This window comes from Amphibalanus amphitrite, unplaced genomic scaffold (assembly GCF_019059575.1).
Source record: "Amphibalanus amphitrite isolate SeventyFive unplaced genomic scaffold, NRLGWU_Aamphi_draft 000985F_arrow, whole genome shotgun sequence".
NCBI classification, from domain to species: domain Eukaryota; kingdom Metazoa; phylum Arthropoda; class Thecostraca; order Balanomorpha; family Balanidae; genus Amphibalanus; species Amphibalanus amphitrite.
In genome coordinates this window covers 243,594-271,581 of record NW_024882479.1, presented here as the reverse complement: position 1 = coordinate 271,581, position 27,988 = coordinate 243,594, and the positions used below count along the sequence as shown (strand labels likewise).

Here is a 27,988-nt window from a genome sequence, read left to right as displayed (position 1 = left end):
GGTTAGGGACTATGTAATCCTGGACACTATGAACTCTGGCCCATTCAAGGCACTGGCCATTTTGAACACTGGACACATCGTGCCCTGGACATTATGAACCCTGGCCATTTCGAACACTGGACACATCGTACCCTGGACATTATGAACCCTGGCCATTTCGAACACTGGACACATCGTGCCCTGGACATTATGAACCCTGGCCTTTTGAATTTACCCTATCTGCAGCCAGTTGGCCACATTTGGACCATGTAATCCCTGGTCAATGTGAACACGGGCCAATTCAAGGCACTGGCCATTTCGAGCATGGACACATTGTGCCCTGGACATTATGAACCCTGGCCTAAATAATACGCACCCTCTCTAAGGACCCCACAAGACTTCTTCTGCCGGCCTAAGGGCCCCGTGCCGGTCACTGAGAATCCCCTGTTGGTTTGTAGAGGGTTCGTGTCAGCAGCTCTAAAGACCCCACACCCGTCTGTAACGGCTCCACACCAGCGTCTATGAGATCCCAGAGCAACGCCTGTAAGGACCCTCACCGGCGCCTCTGAGAGAATCACACTAGCACCTCTGTGCGCCCGAACCGGCACCTGCATGGCGGCCCATACCAATGCCTCTAAAGGCCCCTTACCGGCGGCTCTGAGGGCCCTATACGCCGGTGATTCTGAGGGTGCTACCGATAACCAAATGCATCAGACAAGCCCTTAGTGTAGCTGAGCTTTAATCCCATAGATACCGGCCTTCCGAGGGCGCCACGTCAGTGCACTCATTGCCCCACACCCCTCCCTCACACCCGGAGCGGGTAAACTTGTGTTATACCTATATTATAGCAACGATTTTACCACCGTTGTACGTTATATATTTCTCAAAGTTTTGTCAAAATGGTCTAGTATAAAATCTGGCCTGCCAAACTCATGGCCAAGGCCAGGCCCAAACCAAAGCGGGATGACAATAGCAGATGTTGTGAAATCGATACTGTATCAGCAGAAACCATTCAGATGGCTAGGAAAATGCCGTGTGATGATGTTTAGATGGAAAACAAGAAGGAAAGAAGTCCGGAAAAGGGAAGAAAGATCCTTTCACGCTGCCTCAATGTTGAGGGGGCGCCGCCCCCTCGGCTCTCAAGTTGGGGGGGGCAAGCGCCCCCGCTGCCCCCCTGTTCCCGGGTCTATGCTACTGACTTGTTCGATTGGAGAGGTCCTTGCTGCATTTCCCGCCTACGCCGATCATGTGGCTATGGTCGGTATAGCTGACGTCCACCTTTAGAGACGCTCGGTTCATGTTCTGGAACAGAAATATCGACCTTATTGACTGGTGTGCTTAAAGTTGACCTAAGGAGGCATTTGCGACTCAGCAGAGCGGTCAGTTATTTATGTGAATTATGTAAGCTTGCAACACAAGTTTAGTTCATGTTTTATCGTGGCCACAACAGCCATCACACATTTCTGTTAATGATTCTAGGAAAAAGTCATCGATATATAAGCACAGGTATTTCACCGTAATAAAAGTATAGGAAGCCATAGCCCGACACCGGGCCGGGCCGATAAGTACAATACAATACAATACAATACAATTCACCTGTTGAAATTAGATGCTATTTTTCGAGCCTCACTTGTTGCAATTACTGATAAGTCACCTATTGAGCATATTACCAGGTGCCAAGAAGGTTTCCTATGTAGGTACAAAAGAAATAGCAGCAATGCCACCCGTAAAGTAACATCAGTGACGTCACTATGACAGCGATATGACGTCACACTGACGTTGACCTCACCCTTATTCCGAGCTCGCGGTGGATGATGGACCGGGCCGCGTCCACGTCACTAGAGAGACCGATGACACGAACCTGGGGGTCTGACCGCCGGCCACGTCAGTGACGTCACAGACCACCATCAGTGACGTCACATAACACCATCAGTGACGGCGTACCTATAATACATCAGTGACGGCGTAAAATACAAAAGTGACGTCAAATATCACAACAGTGACGACACCTGACCCATTGGTCATGTCATAAAACATGTCTGATGTCAAATAACACATCAATGCCGTCATATAACTCTTTAGGAAGTCATGCGATACTTATGGCATCAGTGACGTCATACGCTACAGCGTGACGTCATATGATACATCAGACGTCGTCATACCACACGAGTGACGTCACTCGTGTGTTATGTAGGAGGCAGGCATCTCCGAATGAAGCACATCAGTGAGTTCATTTGACACATGAATGACGTCACGTCAACACACTGTAACATAACACAGCACTACTCTCTTCAAACACTATCGTAGACATTCCGGTGTCGCCGTCCCCCTTAGTCTCTCACCTCGTTTCGAGGAGCAGTCTCTAGGCCACTGTATACGCGTGTTGGTGTCGGATTCAATCTGTAATAAACCACAACAGGGGCGCTTGATTGACAGGACCGATACGATAAATACCAGATGGCGTCACTAGAGAATGCTGATGTCATGGTGAGAACTTTTCGGGAGTAAACAACTGCATCTATTACATAGTTTTAGATTTTGGAAACATATTTTTCAATAAGCTGATCCTGAATCTTACAAAATATCCTAACACAATATAGTTACGAGTATTACAGAGAGTTCCTCAGAAAAAGGCCGCACCATTCACACGATGACTTCGCGAAAACGTACACGTTACAGGCATGCTAGTGACTACGGCCTGGACAGGACCAAACACGCAGAGTCGCAGCGACACAGCAGCAGACCCGCAGTACAATACCCGTCCGTCATCAGAGCAGAGACGCATCCAACAACACAAATAAAAACCACACAAGGCATACAACGCAGGAATACAAAGACAAACAACACAAGCCATACAGCACAGCAATGCAACATACATACCTACTTACATAGAACACCATAGAATAGAGCACAAATTGAACGGGCTAGCCCGCCGAAACAGAATTATCACAGAAAACCACTGTATAAATTGAAAGGATAAGATGAAATGATAGGCTGCTAGGAAAGGATGATAGGATGAGAAAAAATGATAGGATACACTCACATCAGCTTCAAAAGGACACACTTCTATCAAGTTTCTATCCTGAGCGCACCTAAAAAAAAAACACACTGAACACAGAAAAGCGACAAAGCCATTTTTATGAGCAGAAGTGCTTCCGGCTATTGCATTCACGAGACACTTGTGAGAGTTTTCCGGCAACGGCCATATAGTGCGGCGGGGCGAATGCAGATTGTAAACAGTGTTTCTAAAAAAGTAGTAAAGTGACCATTAAGATAGTAACAACTAAAATGCAGACCCGCAATCTTTAAATCATAGGATTTCGTTCAGCTTTTCATTAGAATGAAATAAGCGATCGTGTATGCATATTTGAAAAATAGCCTCAAACTCAAACTAAAATCAAAGATGAGCCCGTGTATCAAGATCACTATCAAAGAGAAAAGTCAATCGGTCGTCGCTGTCCCTTGATATTTAAAGCCACTGACGAGACTGATCTGATTAGAGGCAAATTGCCTCTAAATCATCAGAACAATTTTTCGGCGAGGCATCCTGAATTTTTAGTCTTTGTATTAGTAGCTTTACATCTGAGAAATTATGGTCGCATTGATTTAATAATGGTCATTTGTATCAGGCTCAAACGGAAATGCACACACATTAATTTGCCTGATAAAGGTCGTATAACCTAAGGTCATCTACCAAGGGGCCTAAATAGGGTTTCAGTAGGCAGGGCAGATAATCTTCAATGTGTCAACATTTATTTAGAGTAACAGGTAGGGGAGAGTGGGGCAAAGCGGCCACCCTAACGCTTCTCACGATGCCAACCCTTGATTTTTAAACTTGGAAAGATTCTTTCTATACCAATGTGATCCGTATTAAGTTGCCTTTTATTTCAACTGCGTTTTATTTCCAAAGGCGTTCACATATGAAAGATATTGACAAAACTTTAAACCTATGCATATTGGCCACTTTGCCCCATACCCTGGGGCAAAGCGGCCACCGGCGTCTTCTCAAGTCCCGACATGAGAAACAAAATAGTTGCCTCGTGTACGACTAGGGTATTTGATGGTGACAAGGTTAAGCGAGGATGGATGTTTACTTTATCATCTTCCATCTGTAGGTAAACAAAGAAAGGATTTTCATGAAAAAACATTTAATTGCATTATTTGGTAACTCATGCAACTGGAAAGTGGCCAAGATGAATGCATGACGACACATTTGAATATAAATAATGTTTTTATCCAGATGGAAGCAGCTTATGGCCAATTGGGGGGTGGCCACTTTGCCCCGGCTACTTTGCCCCGCGCATACCGTCCGAGACAAAAATATTCCAGCTTAGCTATTAGTGGGGTAAAAAACATTAAAATTGGTAGAATACATGTACGATAACCATGCAATGCATGGACAAGAACGCTTTTAAAAATTCCAAACGGTTATGGAATAACATAACATTTAAAAATTGTAAACATAGTTGGTAACCTGGCAAGAAATGCTTTTCCGTGTTTCACAGAACAATGATGATGGGCCTGAAACCCCGGTCTGGCTCATTCGAACGACCGTGAAGAGAAGTATAATTGGAAACCATAAATTGGCCTGACGCCAGCTATGAAGGGCTAAAACGATGGGTGGCCGCTTTGCCCCGGGTGGCCGCTTTGCCCCACTCTCCCCTACTACCATTTCGCCTTACCTTCATAAAGAACTCCTCCACGGCAACTGGAGATCCTGCGAAACGGGAGAAAGTGTCACAAACTAGGGATATAAAATCTCACAAGGGATATAAAATCTCACGATACGGGTGCTCTCGCCCCAAACTCACAGGCTAACACGCACAACAGTTTATCACAATGGGTTAACGCACACACGAGACAGTAGTCAAGAGAAAAGAGTGTCACATCAGGTGTTCAAAGTAACAAGGTTTGTGCCACTTTTACAAGTTGTGCTACAATCACTATCAGAGATAACTGAACGAGTAGGGTATATGCGGAAGTGGAATCCAAGGAAGTTTGGAATACGCACTGCTGTCGTTTTACAAAGGCTTGATAGGTCCGAAACCTACCAAAACTAGTGTTTTTTAACATTCACCCTATTTATTACAATGCGCAATAGGATGATTCCGAATTCCGATATCATCAAATTAGGACTGCGACAAGCATGAATGATAACCTCATTGTGCTCATGTCTAAAAGTGGCCGAAAAAAACGAAACCCATGAGAGGAGCAAAATCTAAATTCTTTGAGCGTGTTTTTTTATTTTGTTGTTCGGACCTTTTTGAGATGACCACGAGGCTATCGTTCATAGTTGTCGCAATCATCATAACAATGTTCAAAATAACGTTTCATGCCATCAAAACTAATCAGAATTACCATAATCATATGCGGCGGAACAGGGAGGACACCGGGGCATCGTGCCCCCCTTTGATTTTGGCATTTTAACATTAGCCCTATGGGCGTTGCATGGAAAGAATGGGACCAAAAGTCGGTAGTGCCCCCCTTTGATTGAAGGTGTTCCGCCGCTACTGACCATAATAGCTCTACCTACTAATTTCGGGAATTGACCCCTATAAAATATGTATTTAGAACCTTTCTGTAAAGTGTGTCCCCACAGTGTTCAACACCACCTTTACTAATCCGCCATTGGGGGGAGGGGGATGATGAGAATCCTGACAGCGATAGGTACGAGGCCGTATGGTTATTGTTGTTCGGCATTCGTGAAAAGGTCCAAATGTTGACGAAATCAGTCTGCCACTTTCGGTGATTCATCAGCCGAGTATATAATATAACCAGTAAAACGCCTTTTGGGTGAAGAACGAGCCAGCGAGATAGTGAGCCCTGCACGTGCGGAAGGGCGAGAGGGTACTTCCAACGGGCTTGTGCAAAGTACCCTTCTAATCGGTCGCTAGCGGTGTACCAAATTTGAACGCGATCGGCCCAGCCGTTCCTGAGATCTGGAAGCGGCATTCTGCACGTGAGCACGTGCAAACGGGGTCCAAAGTGACTTTTGCACGGCACCCTACTAACCGGTCCCCAACCGTGTACCAAATTTGAGCGCAATCGGCCCAGCCGTTCTCGAGATCTGGAAGCGCCCCCTGCACGTGCGCTCGTGCAGTAGCACCCTAGCCGCAACACATGGGAATGCATGGCCTGATGGGTGCCTACCTGTATGCCAAGTTTCAGCGAAATCGCCCCAGTAATTACACTTTACAGAGTTATTGAAATGGGAACAAATTTGGCACCTTTTCTTTTTGTAGGTATTTGGCACGTGCAGTGGGGGTCACTTACATAGATCAAGGGTATCCGACCTTTGGTAGAGGGGATGCAGCTACCCTACAAAAATGATCGCGAGACAATCGCCCAAGCGGCTGCTGAGATATGAGCCTATCAAAATCACTACTTTTGCAAAACAGCCTGAACAGTGAACACCCTTGATTTTTCACGTGGCACGTGCTACGACGGTCACTGAGATGCATTAAAAGTAGTCAATTACGGGGTAGAAGGGATGGGCCGGGCCCGGCCGCTTATACTGAGATTTTTTTAAGTTATAATGAAAAGACTTCGCTTCGCTCGCTGCGCTCGCTCGCTCGTAATCAATTAAGTTAAGTGTTAGCCCTCTAAACACTGGCGGCTGCATTACACAACCACATGCACGAGTGAGTAGTAAGGCCTGAACCGGGAATTCAAACGTTACCTCTGTCATTCAGGCGAAACGGACACCCATCTATTCGGTGATATGCTTTGGCAGTTGGGATGTTCGAGGCCCCGGCGTCCAGATAGCGACGCTAAAGTACACTGAATGCTAACTGATACGATATGCATGTACATTAATCACCTTATGTAAGCGGAATAAAGTATTGGCTGACATCAGTGCTTGCAAAGTGACGTAGTGAACAATACCACCGTCTGAATGCTCAAATCTGCTGATGGTAACTTTGTCTCAGTTTCATCGGATCCAAACCCACGAGCCGTTGGGCGGGGGGGGGGGGGGGAGAGGCATTAACTTGCTCCTTTTTTACGTTTTGTGTGATATTACCGAGCCCTGATAAGCTACGAACTTGAAACTGGGCATAGCTTCCATTAAGTACCTATGCTATACTGGGGTGAATTTTTGGTGATGGTGGACTCAAGATGACGTCACAGTGACGTTCGTTAGGTGGCACGGGCGGACATCGATAGCAGCGCCTCTATCGGTCACTAGGGAAAGCTGGGCTGTAGGCGACGGAATACCGGCTGAGTTGTCACACGTTGAATAGGTTTATAGACATCAGTCTTGTGAAAAAGTTGAATTTTTGCCTTCAATATTTCTACAGGCAATTTTAGAAGTGTCTTCACATTGATTACAAAACCGTTTAGATTATTGTATTAACTTCAAGCCTTCCCTATTGTTCTTGATGATGCGGGAACTATTTCTAATTAGTGTTTCTAGCTTAGTAAAAGAACATATTGTGCAAACGATGATAAAAGCATAAATGGAAGATTTTAAACGCAATTTTCTCTAATAATTACTGGTAAATTATCTACACATCAAGGAAAAGGTGCATGCTAACTGATAATTTAAAGTTCTTGGGGCCAGTTGTTTTCTTCTTTTCTTACGTCTCCCCAATGGCCGCGAATACACTTGTGATAACACCTATCGTATAAGGTTTTGCCGATTTCTGATGAAACACTGGGACACTGGGCATGAAACTCAACGGTAAATGAACTGCACAGCACCTGCTGGCATCCTGCCACAACTAAATACACTTTCAACCAGTTCCTGACCAGTGATTGATTGACCCTTTATATTCGGTCCCAACTCCCATATATCGGATATATCGTGAGGAAACTTCAAATGAGATTCACAACAAATTTGGACTGGGACACAACTGCGGCTAGCTGTTCCGGAATATGTGTGCAACGTTTCACTTCTCTATTTAGTATCTCTTCGCATTGCGACGATATCATAGAAATAAGGGGAGGACTGGTTGCTTCCCCCCCCCCCCCTCCAGCGGCCGGCGGATGGCGCGGAGGCCCAGCGGCCGCCGGGCTAAAGCAGGCAAGGTCCTTAGTTTTTGGGTTGCTCGATAACCATTACCCAGTTTTCGTAAAGCGGGGATCAAATAAAAATGCAAAATAATGTTCAACCAATCAAATGATGAAAGGAACTGACTTTATCAGCAAAAATGACTAGCAATATCCAAATCACATTATATCCAAGAAGCACAAAAGACAACGAGAACGCAAATCAGCAATTAAAACCAGGAATGATACGCTTTTTTTAGAAGTCTCACCGTCTCGTCCTTGCATTATGCTGGTCAGTGTTGCTAGCCACCAAATCTGCCCTCGACTACCGATTTCCATGACGACGCAAACTCACGGCAGCAGACCCGCAAGTCAAGTGTGTAGGCCAAGTGTGTGTGCACTGTGCAGGCCATAACTTCCATAGGCGCGGGAGCCGGGGGGCAGTGGGGGCAGCTTGCCCCCCCCCCAACTCTGGGGCCGTGGGGGCGGTGCCCCCACAGCTTTGAGACGGAATACCACACTTTTTTTGCAAATGTTTTCTTTTGTTGTTGAAAAAGCCGAGGGGTGAAAAATAAGTGGCCTAAAACCGGTGAGAAAACTAGATTTGGGGGTACCCTAGGTTAATCTCTATTATGGTGTGCCTCCCCAGTCGGAAAGTAGTTCCCGCGCCCCTGATAACTTCTGTCCACGTGACGTCACTAATCACATCAAGCGCCACAGAAGCGGCTCGGACTGATTCTCTAACCTCTTTCAGGTCATCTGGAATATCATTTAAAAAAATCGAATTATCTAAGTCCACGGATCAAGTAGGCCTTTAAAGCACTGGCGCTAATTTCTAGTGGTCATGGCGGCCGTAGCCCGCAGCAGGGGGGGGGGGGGGGCGGAACAGGTTTTCTCGGTCCTTACCTGATCTGATAGATTCCCTTATCCAGCGGTATCCCCCGTACACCTTCCACGCTCATTTCACCCAACAGACTGAGAGCAAAGCTGCGTGCATTGAACCAACCAACCGCCTCTCCACTGCCCCCCCCCCCCCGACTAACCTCCCCCTCCACCGCTGACGCCAGTCTGCAGGAGACATCATCTCCGATATCAGACACCTTCGTTCATTCGAGATCGACGGGAATCCCTCTCCGCCCCCCCCCCGCTGATCGCCCCCCTTCCTTGCGTTCGACTCGTGAGAAAGTTGCCACCCGAGGGCATCGATCCCGGGGTCAACGACCTTGAGCGGACGGCGCAGTCGGCTGACTGACGGAGCGGGAAAGAGAGAGCGAGGGGAGTGAGTGAGAGGGAGGGAAGTAGAGAGAGCGGAAGAGAGGGAGAGAGTGAGGGGAGGGAGTGAGAGAGAGGGAGGTAGAGAGAGTGGAAGAGAAAGAGAGAGTGAGGGGTGGAAGAGAGAGAGAGAGAGAGGAGAGAGAGTCAGAGAGAGAGAGAGAGAGAGAGAGAGAGAGAGAGAGAGAGAGAGAGAGAGAGAGAGAGATAGAGAGAGAGAGAGAGAGGAGGTAGAGAGAGAGCGGATGAGAAAGAGAGAGTGTGAAGAGGGAGTGAGAGGAGAGAGAGAGAGAGAGAGAGAGAGAGAGAGAGAGAGAGAGAGAGAGAGAGGGAGAGAGAGAGAGAGAGAGAGAGAGAGAGAGAGAGAGAGCGGAAGAAAAAGAGAGAGAGAGAGAAAAAAAATCGGGAGCGTAAGCTTGGAAACAGTCTTACTGTTCCAAGTTGGAACAGTAAAGAACTTACCGCTTACATAGCTTATTTGGCAACTTAGCGGCACCCGGCTAAGAGTCGTTGGGCGAGGGCTTATTCGTGTGTTGTGTGAAGCCAGAGCTTGGAACGCAGGTAAAATATATGGCTCACCGCTACTAAATTGTAATACAACCCTAGTCGCCAGGTGAACACTGTACAGACAGACTACAGAGCACCTGAAGTCATTCCGTTGAAGTCTGTTCAGCCCTCATATAAAATGCAGGAGCATTGCGTAAGCGTGATAAGAATGGCATGCATCATTAGTTTGAAAAACACATCATTCGAACATAGCATCAACTACATAAATGATTTAACCATATGCATGCAAGTTGCATGCAATGCATGGCATATAACATCAAGGACGCGTCGTAGCCTTTTTGAAAAAAGTGTATGGTGAAAATGTAACTGGGAACTGTTCATTTGAGATTTCACGTGATACTATGGAAATTTTAGGTTGATGGCAATTGAAGTAAACAAACTTGGGCTACGTCGGCATGAGCGTTGCATGAACGCTTGAAAGTAATAGGGACGAGAGCATTGATTATAATGAACCATATACCTAACTCAACGTCACGTTGTTAGAAGGCCGAAACAAAACCATGCCAACAAAACCCTTAAAAACAACTTTATCCATTTCCCCCATCCTCTATTCATAACTCTGCCCACTCCTCACTCTGCATCTTACGTCAGTTTGGTATTCTCCCTCCAGCTACCGGCTGTCACCAGCAATAATTGGAGTATTACCCTATCACAGGGGTAGCGCCACCTGCTCAGTATTATGGGGGAAAATGCAGAATTGCAGACCCTGATAAATTAGGCTGCGTTATAAAAAGAACCCAATGGGAGGTGTGGATCGGTGATGCCAAATACAGAAAATCTGGATACCGATGTCGTATCCAAATACCAACCAACACCATAGGAAAATACAGAAACCAAATCGTCTTGGGAATGCCAGGTAAATAACAACTTTTGACCAAATTCACAGCCTAACATACATAACTTATGACTCAAAATACCACTAAAATACTAAACACAAATTAGGATTGGAATACCAAATACCAAGTTGGTATTAGTTTGGTATGGGTATACCAAAACGTCTGCTTCCGATTGACTTCTCTAAGCACTGAATCTCTCCCTGCACTGTGGCAGAGCCCTTGTGCCCTATCCCCTAATCCTATCCCTCTCCCCGATCGTATCCCTCCCAGCTCCCTTATCCCTATCTCTCCTAGCCAAATCACTTTTCCTTGATCCTATCCCCTCCCCTACCCGTATTCCCTTCCTCCCCTACCCGAATTCCCTCCCTCCGCTACCCGTATCCTATCCCTCCCCTCCCTCCCCTCCCTCCCTTTCCCTCCCTACCTCCCTCCCCTCCCCCTCCACCAACCTGTCACCACCATTCCGTCAAACCATTTGACCTTGGCCACGTGCTATTCTCCCATCGATTTTCCACGGGGGGAGGAGGGGAGGGGTCTCATTAGCCGCCCCCCGTGGTTACCAGGGTAGAGGGAGGACAACATGGACCCCAGCACTGGCCGCACGACATAAAACGGCGCAGAAGGGTGGTGGGGCGGGGTGGGAGGGAGGGAGGGGGTAACGTAGTGGCACTTGGTGAAAGTATAATTTAAACTGCATTAACGAATAATTTGGTTGATGATCATTTAAATAAGATTAATAACCAACCATACAACAGATATTCGTGTGGTGCTTAGGTATGATAGCTCAGTCGTGGTTCTCTTATTAACACGAGATATTGTAGGGTAGCAAAGTCCAATCGTAACTCATTAGTTTTAAAGTATCTAAGCGGAGTTTGATACTAAACTAACGCCAAATTACATACAGTTACTTACTCAACGTAATACCCACACGATAGCAAAACTGTATGAAAGACGCTCGAACACGTCTTACACCTAACGGGTGTCACGATATGAGAAGGTCGACTACAGAATGATGTTCCACTTTTCAGACAATTATTTGCCTGGAGTGGTAGGCTGTGCCGCATCACACGGGCTGAGTTCACAAATTATAGCTTTGTCCCAATGCTCACAATCGACACGCTTAATTGCGTGATAAACGGCACAACTTAGCGCTTCGGTCAACGGATAGCTTCTGAGGAGTGGAATAGAGATGTCAATCGGATGCCAACTTTTTGGTATACCGATACCAAACCGATACCAACTCGGTATTTGGTATTTCAATCGTAATGTGTTTGGTATTTTGTTGGTATCATAAGCCCTCACTAATGTATAAGAGGCTAATAAATCGGTAAAAAGTTGGTATTTCCCTCAGTTTCCCTAGCTGGCTTGGTTTCGGTATTTTCCCGTGGTTTTGGTTGGTATTTGGTTTGGTATCGGTATTCCGATTTTCCGTAATTGACATCACTAGAGTGGAACATTATTCTGTAGTCGACATTCATCATTCTGTATACACCGGACGTACCGTACAAGAGGTCCTCCAGTTTCTTCCGGTCGACCTTGACCCGCTCGACCTTCTCCAGCTCGCCGAGGTCAAGGTCAGCCAGGTCACCAGACACTTGAGAGTCCACCGATCGGGCATCCTGAAAATGGAGTCATTTCTAGAGTCTGATTCAAGAATCAGCCCAGTGGCGGATCCAGGTGGGGGGGGGGGGGCAAAATGGGCATTTGCACCCCCCCCCCAAACGGCATAATTTTAACATTACGCCTATGGAGGAGGCATGGAAAGAATAGATAAATTGTTATGGTTTGCCCCCCCCCCCCCAAAAAAAAACTGCGCTGGATCCGCCTCTGAATCAGCCAGATGGTATTATAGAGCTCAGAGGCCAGTTTTACCAACAGAAAATAGCCGCCTGCCGAAACTTTTTGCCTAAAGACAGATTTTTTTGCCATCGCGTTTACGGAGCGTAAACGCGATGAGCATGTAAGCGGATAAGGCTTTACCTCTTACGCTTTGTATGTGAAACGTCCATTAGGCAAAAAATTCCGGCAGGCGGCTATTTTTCTGTTGATAAAACAAGCCTCGGCACAATGAATTATGTAAACAATGTAAGAACAATGTAAGAGTACGGTAGCTCCAGATTGCTATTGACTGAGGGGGGGGGGGGCGTGTGACGCCCCCTGCCGACTTTTGGCGATAACAGCGCAATCGCCCTGAAATTCGCTAAAGATTCTCCACAGCATCAAATTCACGGTCTGTCACAGTTGTTTGAATTTGTTGAAAACCTTTACGATCGATTTTATAACTTTTCTTCCTCCAGTTTCCCCCGAGAAGTGGCGTCACTAAATCCTTACCGACCAGTATAACGCCTTTTGGGGCGACTAAAGCCCTTGTTACACTGCCGAATTTTGGTACACGAATGCGCACGAATATGCAAGTCATCCTATGTCGCGGACCGATTTGGGATCTTTCTTCCACGGTCTTGGCATTTCGCAGACCAGTCGGTGCCCACCGCGCGACTTTTACGGTTCGTCACGACCGACACGAAAATTTCATGAAAATGAAAATTTCGTGGCCGTTCGCCGAACATATAATAAACGAACATGATCGCCAAACAGTCACCGAGTCGCCGCCGACATGTCGCTACGTGCGCCGACTTGTTGCCAAGGTATCGCCGACTATTCGCAACAGATTCGCCATTCATTCGCGATGTTCGCCGAATCATGGATCAGCTTCGACCAGCGCACGATTAGGGGGGGCCCACCCGTTGTCTGCAAATCGGTTCTCCCGGCGAACTGTTCGCCTCTGTCGGTGAACTGTTCGCCGATTTCCTACACGACGTGATTCGGCGACAGGGTCGTGGCCAAAATTCGGCAGTGTAACACGTCCTTAACTGAGCGAGCGAGAGGGTGAGCCTTGCAGTTGCACGTGCGAAATTTCGAAGGGGTACCTCGAGCTGACTTGTGCACGGCACCCTACTAACCGGTCTCTAGCGATGTGCCAAATTTGGGCACAATCGGCCCAGCCGTTCTCGAGATCTGGAAGCGGCACCCTGCACGTGCGCACGTGCAAAATGGGTCCCAACTGACTTTTGCACGGCACCCTACTAACCGGTCCCTAGCCATGTGCCAAATTTGAGCGCCATCGGTCCAGCCGTTCTCGAGATCTGGAATCGACCCCTGCACGTGCGCACGTGCAGCAGCACCCCAACTCTGGCACATGGATATGCATTGCCTAGTGGGTGCCTACTAGTGATGTCAATAACGGAAAATCGGAATACCGATACCAAACCAAATACCAACCAAAAGCACGGGAGAATACCGAAACCAAACCAACTTGGGAAACTGAGGGAAATACCAACTTTTACCGATTTCTTAGCCTCTTATACATTAGTGAGGGCTTATGATACCAACAAAATACCAAATACATTACGATTGAAATACCAAATACCAAGTTGGTATCGCTTTGGTATCGGTATACCAAAAAGTTGGCATTCGATTGACATCTCTAGTGCCTACCTACATGCCAACTTTCAGCGCAATCGGCCAAGTAGTTACAGAGATATTGCAACAATTACAAAAGTGACACCTCTTCGTTCTGCACGTGGCACGTGCATAAGGCGTCACCCATATGCATCGGGAATAGTCCAATACTTGGTAGAAGGAATGAAGCTACCCTACAAAAATTACCGCGTGTAAATCGGTCAAGTGGTTGCTGAGATATAAGCGTCGCAGAATCGTGACCACGGTCGGCCGGTCGGCCGGCCGCTCATACTCAGAAATTTCCGTTAATCTAAGGAAAGACTATACGCTCGCTTCGCTCGCTTCGTAACCAAGGGAGGGGTCGCGGATGCCGCTAAAAGCCAAAATAAATGACCTTTTATTCAAAGGTCCTTTTATCAAATAGAGACCTTTTATCTCAACTCAAAACTACACCTTTTTTCATTCATTTTAACCTTCGCCCGTATAGGGATGGGAGGTCAAACGGACTCCCCCCCCCACGTTTTTTTTTTGCGAATAACTCGCGTAAAAAGCGGCCGATCGCGACGAAACTTTCAGTACCCTGGCGTTAATGAATTTTACACCTACTCTGGAAATTGCATGAACAGCGTGGTGCACCCCCACCCCCCCGTCGGTGCAAAGTTGGTGCAGACCCCCGTCGGTGCGCGGGTTAAAAGACCCTCTTCGGCGTTCCCAATAAAAGAGGCCAGTCTGCGTCATCGCACCCATCACGTGGATGTTAGGGCCCAATTCGAAGTCGCCGCCTTCACACTACATCCGGTCTTACAGACATTTGGTTCATGTTTCCATATACACTTCATAATACCACCACGCTGGTAAAATCAATACGGCTATATTGCAAATATCTTTTTAATTTGTATGTTATCTTTCTTAATTTGAATTTCATCTTTCTTAACTTGAATGCTAGCTTCCTTAATATGAATTTTATCTGTCTTAAAATGAATTTCACTTGCCTTAAATTGAATTTTATCTTTCTTAACCCGCGCCGTGCTGATGGCCTGAACTTTCCGCCAAGTGCTGGGGGGGGGGGGGCGTTTTTACGCTCCCCGTCTAACTCGGCTCCTGGGCCACGTAGCGACACGCGTTATTAAGCGGCAGGCAATCGAAAGAGCGTCAAAAATAAGAAAGAAAACACTTCGGTCAATTTTAAGGTCAGGTCAAAATTCAGGTCATCAGAGGTCATCGAAGGTCAAATTTAGTCCATTTCAATAATTTTGGAAATTGTCAACGGCTAATTCGGGAACCAATAGCGCTACACCGCCGCAGAAAAGCGCCCCTCCTCCCCTGCTACGCTATCATTACGCTCGATCAAACCCACCTCCCCCTCATGCATAACGTAATTTATGGACGGCCCCTTATGCCTTTATATGATCATAGCCCCGCCCACTCCAACAAATTATTGGTCAATCAATATTTGGATTTTCGCCTTGTAGTTTCCCAAACTGTCACAGCTCAGTTGGGGAAACTACGAGGAGCCAAACAAAAATTGGATTAGCCAATCAACGGCTGGAGTGGGCGGGGCGATGACCATATATGGTCATAAAATCAGACAACTTCATCTTTTCAATGCATCCTAGCATTCAAATGAAAAAAATAAGGCATAATAATGGTTTTTAACCACACAAGGCCCACACTCACTCGGTGCACAATTAACTGGCGGCTCTAAATCGCAGAGTTACAACACAAGGTCAATCAGTGATTGGCAAATATGGCGGATTGAAACAGACGCGCCAAAAATGTAAACATTACGGTGGTTTAAAAATGTCATTATTTTTATTATTTTGTTTATGTTTTTTTTCTAATTGTGGTTAAGTTATTATTTTAAAATTAAATATAATTGTTTATTGTAATTAAATTAAATCCTGAAACAATTTTCTTTCAAACACCATCCATTTATTGAATGGCCAGCTGATTGTGACGCTCAGAACGGACGCCGGTGAAAACAGGGCGCCGGAGGGCATATTAGTCACGTGACATTTGGAGCTTTTCCCCCTCCGTGGGCCTTCTACATGCCTAACGTCATGTGTGAATTTCACGAACCTTGATCAAATCGCCCCAGGCGCCCTGTTTTCACCGTCGTCCCTCAGAATCTGCAGAAAAGCCGTTTTCCTATCGCCATTTTCGAGTCATTTCGCCGAATTTAATCAAATCACGCTAATTCCTAGTGGAAAATGGAAGCCTTTACTCTCCGATAAGTGGACGCGATACCGCAAGTACCGGCTTGTTATACCGTTTTTCACCCTTAGTAGCGGGGCTGCATTTATGCCCATATATGGTCTCGTCCACTCATTCAATCGACTCACGACTCATTCAACCGACTCACGACTCATTCAAACGACTCACGACTCATTCAACTAACTTGCGACTCATTCAACTAACTCGCGACTCGTTCAATCGACTCACAGCCCACAAAACTGACTCTCAGCTCACCTGACTCATGGCTCTGTCCGTGCTGCCGTCGGAGAGGCGGTCCTCCTGGCCGATCTCGGCCTCGCCCTGTCCAGACGGAGGCCTCCTCATCTCCTCAAGTCGCATCTCCTCCCCTCTACCCTAAACACACCCCGCTCCGTCTCGAAACGCAGTCACAGATGCGTGCAATTCGATGGAATTCGTCACCAGAATTCAACACAACACAGTAGAACGAATATGGCACGCGACACAGTCTATAGCGCAACTCGAATTGGCGGTCAGTGAGCTTCCACAGCCTCCACACGGGCAGCGCGACGCCTTCTGACGCCGCAGGCATTCAGCGGCCAAGGTCAGCTCGGTGACGTCACGGGTTGCCGCGCGACCGGCGGCCAATCAGCGTGCGGCGTTCGATACAGGCTCGGCACGCCCCGGTACGGCCGGTAAAAGGACGATCGGAGTGCCGAGATTCCTGACAGTACAGAAAGCTCTGTGTTGAAAGGGTCAATAAAGGAATCGTTTGGGTGTCTGTAGCTGGGTCAAGTCGGCTGATATTTGGCGGTGTAGTATTTTTTCTGTTTAATGAGATGCTTATTTGATCGATACAGCAATTAATTAAATATGCGGTTTGCTAAAATAGTGTCTAATTAATAATTATAGTACATTTTTGCCACCGACGCATGTTAAAAAAGTTCAGTTAAATTTTTGTATAAAGGTGGCCTGCTGAAAGCCAGAAGCGCGAGAGACGGTTAATTTCAGTCGATGCCAAAACTCGGAAATGCCTATCAAAGCCCATGCATAAAAACACGGCGGTTAATTTCATTATACGGCAGTTTTCTTCTCTTCAAAAGCTCCCTCGGTTGAACAATGCGTTCGATGACTGAAACCTCAATAAAAATCCGGTCATGGAAGCTTGTAGCTTGCTTGTAGCTTGGAATAAAGTGAATTGCGAAACAGGTGGACAAGTGAATATTGGCAAGAACACAGCCTTAATGTGATGACTTATTTCAAATTTATTTCTAAGAGATGGATTAGCAGGTTACGCATAAATTAACCCTCGCCCGCACATGGGGGGGGGGGTTGCCACCCCCCCAGGTAGTCTTTCTGCTCTGCACTCAATATTTTTAGAGCTAGAAGGCTGATTTTTCGTATAGCTGCTCCTCTATCCTTGCTTGATGTCCACTGAAAATTTCAAGTTTCTGTGATTTCTGGTTTCGGAGATATGACCTTGTTTGTCAGGTCATGTCATGACCCAAATGGCCAATTCTCAACATATTGCGTTTGCCATGGGCCTTATGAGCTTTTGACACCCTGATTTCGGCCTTTTTTGTCAGTCTTACCTCCCACCTATCATGGAACATGTTGTTCGACGATGTACAGGGGTCAAGGTCAGGGTCAAGGTCAACCTAGGTCATCTAAGATAATTGCGTTTTAGGCAAGCTGAATTTACTTTTTTGAAGTTTTTGACTGCATTTTTGGTAAAAGCTTCTCAGATAATAATACCTGGAAGGTCAATGACTGACCTGAGAAGGTAAAACTGGGTATCATTGGATTCGTCTCTTCCCAAAGAATCTTTTTGGTCCTTACCGCTAAGCTCTATCTCCAACAGGAACGAAATGGCGCGGGGGGTGGCAACCCCCCCCCCCCCATGTGCGTTCTAGGATGGGAAAATGGCATGTGCGGGCGAGGGTTAAGAAGGCAGGTTTCGAGGCACATGTAGTTCTCAAGAGCCAGTGAAGAGAGCCATTGACGATGACCCTTACAAAACGGGAAGAACAGCACTGCCAGGAGCTAGTGTTCGTAGTAAGATCGACGCTTGTTATCATAGCTTCATGGATATTAGATGTCAAAATATAAGAAAGAGGAGAGAACGCAACGACAATTTCCCACTAATGAAGACAAAGCATGTCTCCGCAACGCCTACTCCTCACTCGCAATTACTTCGTAGCATGAATGTCTAATAAAAGTAACAGACGCGTCTCGCATGTTTACCAGGAAATATCTGAGAAATCGGGGATGAATTTAGAGCAAAATACGACGTGGTAGGCAATGTACATTTTGTATAGGTATAGTGAGACCAAGTGGTAGATTAATTTCATTATTCGCCCATCGTGTGTTAAAGGCCATTGGCAATAATTTTCATTATACGCCCAAAGCTTTACCCATTTGCTGCCCCCCCCCCTATCTTCCGTGCCCCTCCTTGATGCCGAAGCCCAAAAGCAAACTTTCTCAGAGATGCGTTGGTGCTCGGTGCCAAAAAATTACTATAATAAATTTAATTGCCCGGTCCGAATACTATACCAGCCATGATACGGTCGCTTTTCCTCAAGGGTGTTTTCATTGAATGTGCTCGCAGGCTCGCACATTCAATGCGAAAATTGCACTCATTTCATTCGTGCAATTTTCGAAAATAGCATCCTCACGCCGTTCGGACGCTATTTTCGATAAAATAATGTCCTCACTCCGTTCGGACATTATTTTAAAACACCCTTGGGAAAGCGACCGAATAATGTCTGGTATAGTGTTCGGACCGGGCAATTAAATATATAGTGTATACCTATGCAGATTCGAGTCATAGCAGATGTATTATATACTACAACCTTCCCAATCTTCAGAGCTTTTGGAGATCCTCTCATATAACTGTAGGTACAGTGTACATTACCTAGGCATCTGTTAGCTGCCGCGATCTGAATCCAGCTGAGCAGGCATCAGCTCCACGATCGTCTAACGCTAATATACGGTTGTCGGAAGAAAAAGCAGCACTGATGATGATGTTTTGTTTTTATTAAAACACATGTTTGTACAGATACTTCTCGGAGTTTCCAGCATCGTATAATAGGCAGCGAATAATGAAAACAATACGCAATGCCAGCCGATTACAAGCAACCCTCATTCGAAAATAGTGAAGCAAAACACTGCCAACGCAGCATGATCATATACCCTCGCTTGGTAAACCTCGCTCGATACTCGACAGCCTATCTCTCTGCACATCAATAGCCCCAATGGAATCGCTGTTAAGCTGCTCAGCACACTAATGAGACTTCCGCGGTTCCCAGAAGCTAGTAGCATAGCTTAGTAAGCCACAAAAGACCACACAAGTGCGGTGGGCAGTTTCACAACCAATCAATGAAACATGCACCAGCCTTGTCACAACGCTTGCACCGGAACTAGTCGTTCACCTTTTAACATATCAAGCATATGAAGCACTGTAGAATTACACTGTCACTGTAGACTTATATGAAAAACTGTAGAACTTCGTAGAATTAAAGTCATAAGTCCTTTATTTTTTTTTTTGAATAATTCTTTTCCTAATCTCCTGCACGATAGACCATTAAATCTACAGCATTGCGACCCACAACACATTTCTCTTCTATTTGTAGTTTTTTTTTTTAATTGTTTTCCTAGCACTCACTTTTGATGCCAGGCTGTTGATCATTGGAGGCATTTCTGCTTTGGCTCCAACCGTGTCATGAATTTTAAAACAGCAGTGGTAAGCAATGGGTCCACTTAAAATTTCGAATTTGAGGAACTTTGCACAAGTCAAACCGAGCAATGCAGTCACAGACTTTAGCCTGGTAACAGCTCATAAGGTCTGACTAAATACTTGTTTTTTCCTTACGAGTGATTGTTGCTTTTAACGTTTTAAGGCATTCTTGGTAATTTATAGTGATACTGTAAATGTAGAGGCGTATTGACGCGTCACAAGTATAATTTTGCCATTATTTATGTCGCTATAACTATCTCTTAAAGAAACGATATTGACAGTCGGACAATCGGATGAGCAGCCGATAACCAGCATGCATCCATGGTTGGCTATAGGTTGACGAAGAGTCGTACTCGAACATGCTCGAATTGGTGATTTTATCACTAGTATTTTGAGTTAATTGCGGATAAAGTTTATTTGACCTGTGCTACAGCAGAACCGGTGGCTTTTGGTGACAACATCAAGAACGGTGAATCTATATAATTTATTATTAAATTAGTATTTACATCTTCCCGAAATCATATACATTTCCTCTAATGTATTTGTTTACTGATAACTTGCTCAGGCCTATGTAAGTTAGTTATTTGAGCTAGAATTAAAGAATTGTAACAGAGCAGTCTTTATTGCTTCAACCAGCTGTTGAGAAATGTGCCGTGATATGTACTATTCACTCATTTAACTTGTCCGTTAGGATCCAGTTAAGAGTTAAAACTAAGCACTTGGGGTAAATTTCACTCGTATTTATTTTGCGTTAAGATATGTTACTATTCACAAACCATTAATTAAGTAAAATTAAACAACGTACAAATCAGCCACGTGCATGGATCTGAGTATAGAATCTGTGATCTTAATAGATTTCGTGACGACAATGCGACCGCTGTGAAACTGCTGTAACCATTCTCCTAAGGACTTCTACGGGGCCCACAAGACCAGAGCAAGGTCTTGCAAGCCACTTAAGCCCTCAAAAGGGTGGTGGGCAAATTCAAGGCAAATTAATATAGACGTTCGTCATGCAGCAAGTCATGAAATGTTCTTCATGTGCCTCGCTACTTGAAGAACTGTCTTTTTTAACTCACTGCAAGATCAATAAGCTTTCCATGTCGGCAACTAAAGCACAAGAAGCAAACTCACTTCTACAAACTGTAAAAGCCCTTCAGCGGGCGGCTGGCAGTTTCACAGCGAACCAATGCGATTGTTCTTCATGTAACGGGACATGCAATGGATGCGTACGTGCATAAAAATTGTCAAACTTCGGGGATAAATACAACAATATATAGAAGTGCGCGTGGAAACATAACAAAATCATACAATTTTGAAAGCATGACGTCTAATAACGGGAAAACAGTGGTAATGAGCATTTATCTAGTACATATCTCAGTTTACAAATACCAGCTCAACTAGCCACACCATAAATACGTTTGAATCAAGAAACCTGTGTTCTGGTTCAATATCTTACTATATGGATTTATTACTATATGGATTTCAATATGTTACTTATAATGGTTTGGTCTACAAGTGTCATTTTCAACGAGTTCTCAAACGTCAAGAAACACCTGGTTCAATGATCCAATGGAATACCAGGTTAGAATCTACATTATTTGAATTCAGATTCATATACTCAGATCCATGCACATGTCTGATATACATACGTGTGAAAATATTATAAACAGGATGAACAACGAATGCATAAAATTGAAAATAAGCGTACCTGACATGAGATTCACCGTTGTCAATATTGTCACTAGTACAGCCACCGGGTTCTACTGGGTTCCGTTTTTTCCTAGAAGTCAGGACCCAATGCTCACAACCACTGTTTAAAAATTCGAGCCAATGAAGCGGTACGGTTCGGGGAGAGGTTTCAGGTTCTGATACCGAGGCGCCGGGGGAAAATCTGCCGGCGTCTGAGGGCACATCCTCGAATACTCGGAAGACCATTGATAGACGTGATGGACGCGTGCCGGTGCCTTGTCGTCAATCTCCTCATATATATGAGGCTGAGAAAGCTGACTGGAGACTGATTCAGTCGAACCGCGTACATCAGCAACATTCAGTTTCTTAATGTCAGCCTTGCCAAGGTTGGGAACCCTCAACGGAGCCTCTTCCTGATGAATGTTGGCCAAAAACTGCTGACCGCGCTTGGGCTTTTTGTGGATAATGATGGCGGCCAACGCCACAGTAAGAACGATTCCTAGCATCAGGAAAGCTCCCAGCGTGACGTAGATAATCATACGATGTCCTTCGTCCAGTTCACCATCCACGGAAGAATGCTCAGGGCCATCAGAGGAAGCAGAATCGGGCACATCTCCCTGGTTTTCCTCTCGGACGTTTTCAGACTGCTCGCCACCATGGAGTTTCTTCAAAGACCTTTTGTCAGTTTCGTCGCCAGCTGTAGGGCCGGGCTCTTCCAAAGAGTGGTCAGTTCCTCTGTCGCCAGCTGCAGCCACAGGCGCCTTCACACCTGATGATGCAGTGGTGAACATTACCTTGTTGCTGGGGTTCGGCATTGTGTCAAAATGACTTCCTGCTGCACTACTTGGACTACCTGCACTACCTGCACTACCTGCACTACTTGCACTACCTGCACTACTTGCACTACCTGCACTACGTGCAACGTCAGAACGGCCGGCGTTCGCTGACAGTTTTGACTTCTCCGAAATGCTCTGTTGATATCCGCGGCCCCAGAAAGCTTCGTCTTCATTTTCATCCTCGGCAGACTCATCAGCGCTATGATCTACAACAGCAGCATAGTTCTCCTCCTCGCTGGAATCTTCGCTGGAAGTGCCCTGACTGGTCTGGCCAGCCACCGTGTCGTCATCTAGGTCTTCTTCGAGCGAGTCCGGAGTCCACTCGTTGGCCTGCTCGCAGCTAGGTCTTTCCGTAGAGTCCGGGAACTCAGTCCAGCCATCTTCGGAACACCAGCGTCTGTCCAGCAGTTGGTAGAAGAGCTGATACTGCGCCTGGCTCAGTCGACCTCCCGCCCCACCGGCTGACAGAGACCGCGTCCATCGGTCCGTGGGGCAGATTGGAGGCAGCGGAGCAGTCAGGTCGAGGTCCTTCAGGTCCACTTCGTTGCAGGTTGAGAATGTCAGGGACCCGTTTTCGGCTTCAATTATTTCAACTTTGTGTAGTTTCAAGATGCGTGAGATGTTATCCTTACCCATTTTTACTCCGAGAAAAGCGTTCTTTCTTAGATGGTTTATTCTGATGGTCTCCATCTTGAACCACTCCTTTGCGAACATGTTGATGCCCTCCGACTTCAGCTCATCGATAGTTGACTTGCATACTTCCATGTTCGAGACCCTCATGTTGATACCACTTTTCTCAACAGTTCCGAAATGGCTGTTCTGAACAAACAGAGAACGGATATCTCCCGAGAACGCCCCACGACGGATGGTTTCAATTTTTACAGAGTTCAGATTTAGGGACCCGACGTGTTTCAAGCTGTGGAAGCACTTAGCATGCATATCGGTGATTGCTACATTATTCCATTCAGTGACGTAGGTGTTTCCACCGAAACTTTCCTTCTGACACTCGCTCATGTTGACGTTGGTGAGATACATGCCAAACATCGGAGCCGAAAAACCGCTTGATTGAAGGTTAAGCCGGCGGACATTTTGCAGAGACACACTGGGACCTGTTACAACGGCCTGGTAGCTGAAGGCGTTAGACATGACATGGAGCTCTTTGATGAGCTGCATTCGGACGGCTGTCTCCGTCTGCCAGATGCCGGTAAAGGAGTGACTCTGGGCCTGGAGTGACTGAATATTCTGGAACAGCACGGAGCGCAGCCTGGTCTGGTTGTGGGAGGCCATGCCGTCCCGCCTGATCTCCAGCTGGTCCACATCGCTGACGGTGAGGTTGACAAGGGACGACAGGTGTCCGATGGCGTCCTCCTCGAGGATGACGTGTCCCGTGTTGCGGATGGTCACCGCGTGAGCAGTGGTAGGGATGTCTCCCTTCCGAATAACCATCTGCGGAAAACACAAAGGGCAGTTATGGCAAAGGGCAGGCTTGTCAAACGTTTGACTGATTTATTGTATTTCCGAGTCTTTGGTTAGGTGAGGTTAACCATTGCCTCAGTTGGATTTTCCAGCATGTAGGTAATCCGGCATGTAATCTTCAAAATCGCAGAGCATATCTACTTGAAGACATCAAGCTGTGTGAGTGAACAGTTAATGCTTGAATGGAGCCTCGCCAAAGTTCAACACATTTAACAACAATTTCATTCACAAATGTCATTCAATCCATACGCGGAATGTCATTTGGAATCGCCTTGATTACCTCCGGGCAGTCGCACGTCACTCTCTTGGCGTCCACACACGAGGGCAGCACGGAGCAGCAGGACCAGCCGCACACGGCCGGCTGGCCGCTGGGACGGCCCAGCACGGCTCCGTTCAGCACCAGTGATATCATCAGCAGTCTCGTCAGCCATCGAGACTGTGCAGCATCACGGATTATTGCCATGGCGGCGGTTCTTTGAAAAAAAAAACAGGACACGAGAAGTTTAGGTTAGGTCACAAGACAAAGGTTTAGATACACCGGGTTACCAAATTCCTATCTGAAAATAATTAACCCTCGCCCGTAAAGGGGGGGGGGTCGAACGGAACCCCCTCGGTCTTTCGCGAATAACTCGCGTAAAAAGCGGTCGATCGCGATGAAGCTTTCAGTACCCTCGCGTTAATCAATTTTATACCAGACACTGGAAATTTCATGACCTTGACCCTAATGACCTTTGACCTGTGACCTACTTATCGAGACCATGTTTGGCCGGAATCGCGATTCGGTGTATGTTGGATCGCATTAGCCGCGCGTTTGCAGTCTTTTCGTGGTTTCAAGCATTCAAACATGGGATATGATGTTGCTCCCATGCATTAGGGTGGGTGTCAAGGTCACCCGAAGGTCAGGTCAGGTCATTGACCTTTGATGATCTCGGTTTACTTTTTCGAGTTTTACATGTTTCTAGGCTAGTTTTTGGAGCTGAATTCGAATTTAGCACCATTTGAACACTTACGAAGTAGTTTTGGTGCCTTCGTAACTTGGTAACACATTGTGACCAAAAATTTTCCAAAGACTATGATAGGTTGGCCGCTAATGACGTCGGAGTGACGTCATTTCTGCCATTTTCGACCCAAAAAAAGGTTTCGCGGTAAGAGCTGTCTGTCAGGCCTGTAGCTTTGATGATACAGAAAAAGGTTCAAGACATAAAATGTGTAGAATTACAAGAGCTACCATTATATTATCTCGAAATGTTGAAAAGTTTTGAATTTGACCTCCAAAAAACATTTTTTTTTATATAATAGCCAATACCTCCAAAACTTTTTTCGATTTAAAAAAAAAAACGGAATTTATGTACTAGCCTCTATCGACTTCTACTACCATACCATATTTTAGACCGATACCTTTCTTTGCCAAGTTATAGCGAAACAAACTGTTCAAAATTGATGACATCAAATATTCAAACTCAACTTTCAGCAATTCTAGACCACGTAGCGCAAAACAAAGACCACCATTAGACTCGCCGTGGCGAGCTGCATCGAATCGATACACATTTTATGCAAAACTACCAACTTTGAAATTTGACCCTTTTTAACTGACTTTGACCTGACCTCCACCAGAAAGTGACCTAAACCATACCTGATGGTCTTATAAACAACACCAATGAGTTGGAAATGAAACATTGGCCATAAAACATGCATCGCACAACGCTAGTAAAGTTGGGTTCATGTGCTGACCCTTGGTGACCTGACCTGTGACCTGACCTAGTATTATCAGTGACCTCCAAAAGGTTGGGTCATTCAAAGTGACCTGGCGACCTGACCTTAAAAGTTAGGAGGTTTAAACTTGCACACCATGTGTAAAATTGATGAGAGAATAGTCGTATGAAATTTCGCGGCGCTACGCGCCGCGGTTTTCCCGCTATTCGCGAAAAACCTCAGGGGGCGGATAACCGCCCCCCCCCGTCGGTGCGAGGGCTAGAAGACCCGTGAACGGTGAAACATTTTATCTTTGACCTGACCTGTGACGTCATCGGTGACCCCGAGGTCAATGAAATTAGAATTCCTTCGACAAATTTGACAGGGCTATCGAGCGCCGTTTGAATTTTACGGATCCGTCCAGCAGTTTCGGAGATACGGGGGGATGCAAAAAAATGCAACCCCCCCCCACCGCGCGGAAGGTGGCCGGGAGGCCCACCGCTTGACGGGTTAAAATAAAACTTGCCACAGACAGGTTCCTACAATCGTGAGGCAGCCGGATATATAATTGACCGATGCAGTAGTGCTGAACACGCTTACTTTAGTATTAATTTTCACATGGTGAAAATTAATGAAGCTTTATCCCTCGCCGGGCCGGGGGGTGTTTGAACACCCCCCTGCGGTTTTTCGCTGATATGTCAAAAACCGCTCCGCGCCGCCGTTTTTGGCACACCTGTTTTGCATCTTTTCCGCACAAGTTGAGAATTCCAGACCCAGGTCGCCCTAGGTCAGGTCACCAGGTCACGCCAAGTGACCTCACCTAAAAAAAAATGAATGCTCGTCATAGCTACACCGACTGAACGATTGCCTTGAAAGTTTCAGCGATTGATTAGAGTAACAGTACTCGAAGTCGTATCTATAAAATGATCATCTCGGAATTTTGATATCGGTGACCTAAGGTCAGGTCAATTTTGCGGCCTCTCCATTATAGGTAAGTCAATGGGAGAAAATTGAAAAACGTCTGTTTTGCACGAACGCCATTCTAGACACTCTTAAACATCGAGATACATGTAAAATTGACACACTGAACCGGAAAATGGCAACTGTGACCCCTCCTTATGTCCCCGAGGTCATCTCAGGTCACAAATAGTATCTAACAGTTTTTCGCTAATAATTTCTGATAGAGGCATGCTAGAGCGATGAAACAGCCTTAGATGTGTTTTGCTCGACGTTGCGGATCGACTGATATGCAACATGACCTTTTCCGGTCAGGTCATGACCTTGACCTGAGGTCAAGTTTTCAAGTTGACCTTTCAAGGTCAAATTATAGATTATTCGACGCGTCTCGACGAGATGAACACGATGCTGGCAAAATAAATGTCGTGGCTCTTTTGAGTTTAAAGTTATTGCCGAAAAACACTTTTCGTAAAAACGTTTTTTTTTTAGTTTTTGCCCTCTGGAAGCTAAACCGTTGACCTGAGGTCAAATCTGAGGGCGAATCACCGAAAGAGCGTTAAAAGAGGTAGCGAATGCGCTTTTCTGCGGCGCTGTAGCTCTATCCGTTCCTGAGTTAGCCGTTGGCAGTTTCCAAAATGTTGAAATAGCAAACATTTTACCTCTGGTGACCTCTGGTGACCTGACCTTTGACTTGACCTAAAAATGACTGAAAAGTGTTTTCGTCTTGATATTAGCCGTTCTTTCGAATGCCATTTACCGCGTGTCACTACGTGGCCCAGGATCCGAGTTAGAAGGGGGCATCCCCTGCCCGGCGCGGAAGTGGCGGAGCACCGGCCCGGCGCGGGTTAATAATAAATCATCAACCTCAATTTTTTTACGCAGCGACACACTTCACACAGGATAACAGGTTAAACACAAACATGATAACAAACATCTGCAATAGTTTCAAAATCATAGCAGTCGTAAAATTTAGACCCCAACCTCTTATAGTTTGAAAGCATCAGTAGGGTCTATATACTAGTATTATATTAGTATTTTTTTAGTAGGGTCTAGTATTTTATTAGGGGCTCTCCTACCCTGCAAATGCTGCTTTCGTAGTAGCCTGCCGAATGAATGACCGAGTTTTTTTTTTTGTATAATTTGTACATTTTTTATTTTACCCCAATCTATTTTCCCTTTAGTATCTGACTTTTATTCTTACCTCTGAGGGTGTTATGGATCCTTCAACGGTGTCTCCTGGGAGTTCCCACAAGTGATAAACCAATGGACGCTAGCCTTCCTGTCCCGGTCGCTGCTGCGACAGCTCT

General features: G+C 46.0%; 2 protein-coding genes across 2 annotated transcripts; both read right to left on the bottom strand.

Annotated features, from left to right (window-relative positions):
- Positions 1-1,178: 1,178 nt before the first annotated feature.
- LOC122368879 (protein bicaudal C homolog 1-like) lies at positions 1,179-16,865 on the bottom strand (the record flags this gene model as incomplete). The annotated part of the gene is made up of 6 exons (XM_043343189.1): positions 16,572-16,865; positions 12,145-12,262; positions 4,662-4,696; positions 2,322-2,379; positions 1,769-1,848; positions 1,179-1,281 (listed from the first exon to the last, which is right to left on the bottom strand). Coding segments are annotated over exons 1-6 (499 nt in total), but the record flags the coding sequence as incomplete, so codon positions are not given.
- A 2,935-nt stretch (positions 16,866-19,800) lies between these two features.
- Positions 19,801-27,988, bottom strand: LOC122368877. The gene is made up of 3 exons (XM_043343187.1): positions 27,883-27,988; positions 24,313-24,505; positions 19,801-24,002 (listed from the first exon to the last, which is right to left on the bottom strand). The coding sequence occupies exons 2-3, from the start codon at positions 24,493-24,495 to the stop codon at positions 21,846-21,848; spliced, it is 2,340 nt and encodes a 779-aa protein (XP_043199122.1). The 5' UTR covers positions 24,496-24,505; positions 27,883-27,988; the 3' UTR covers positions 19,801-21,845.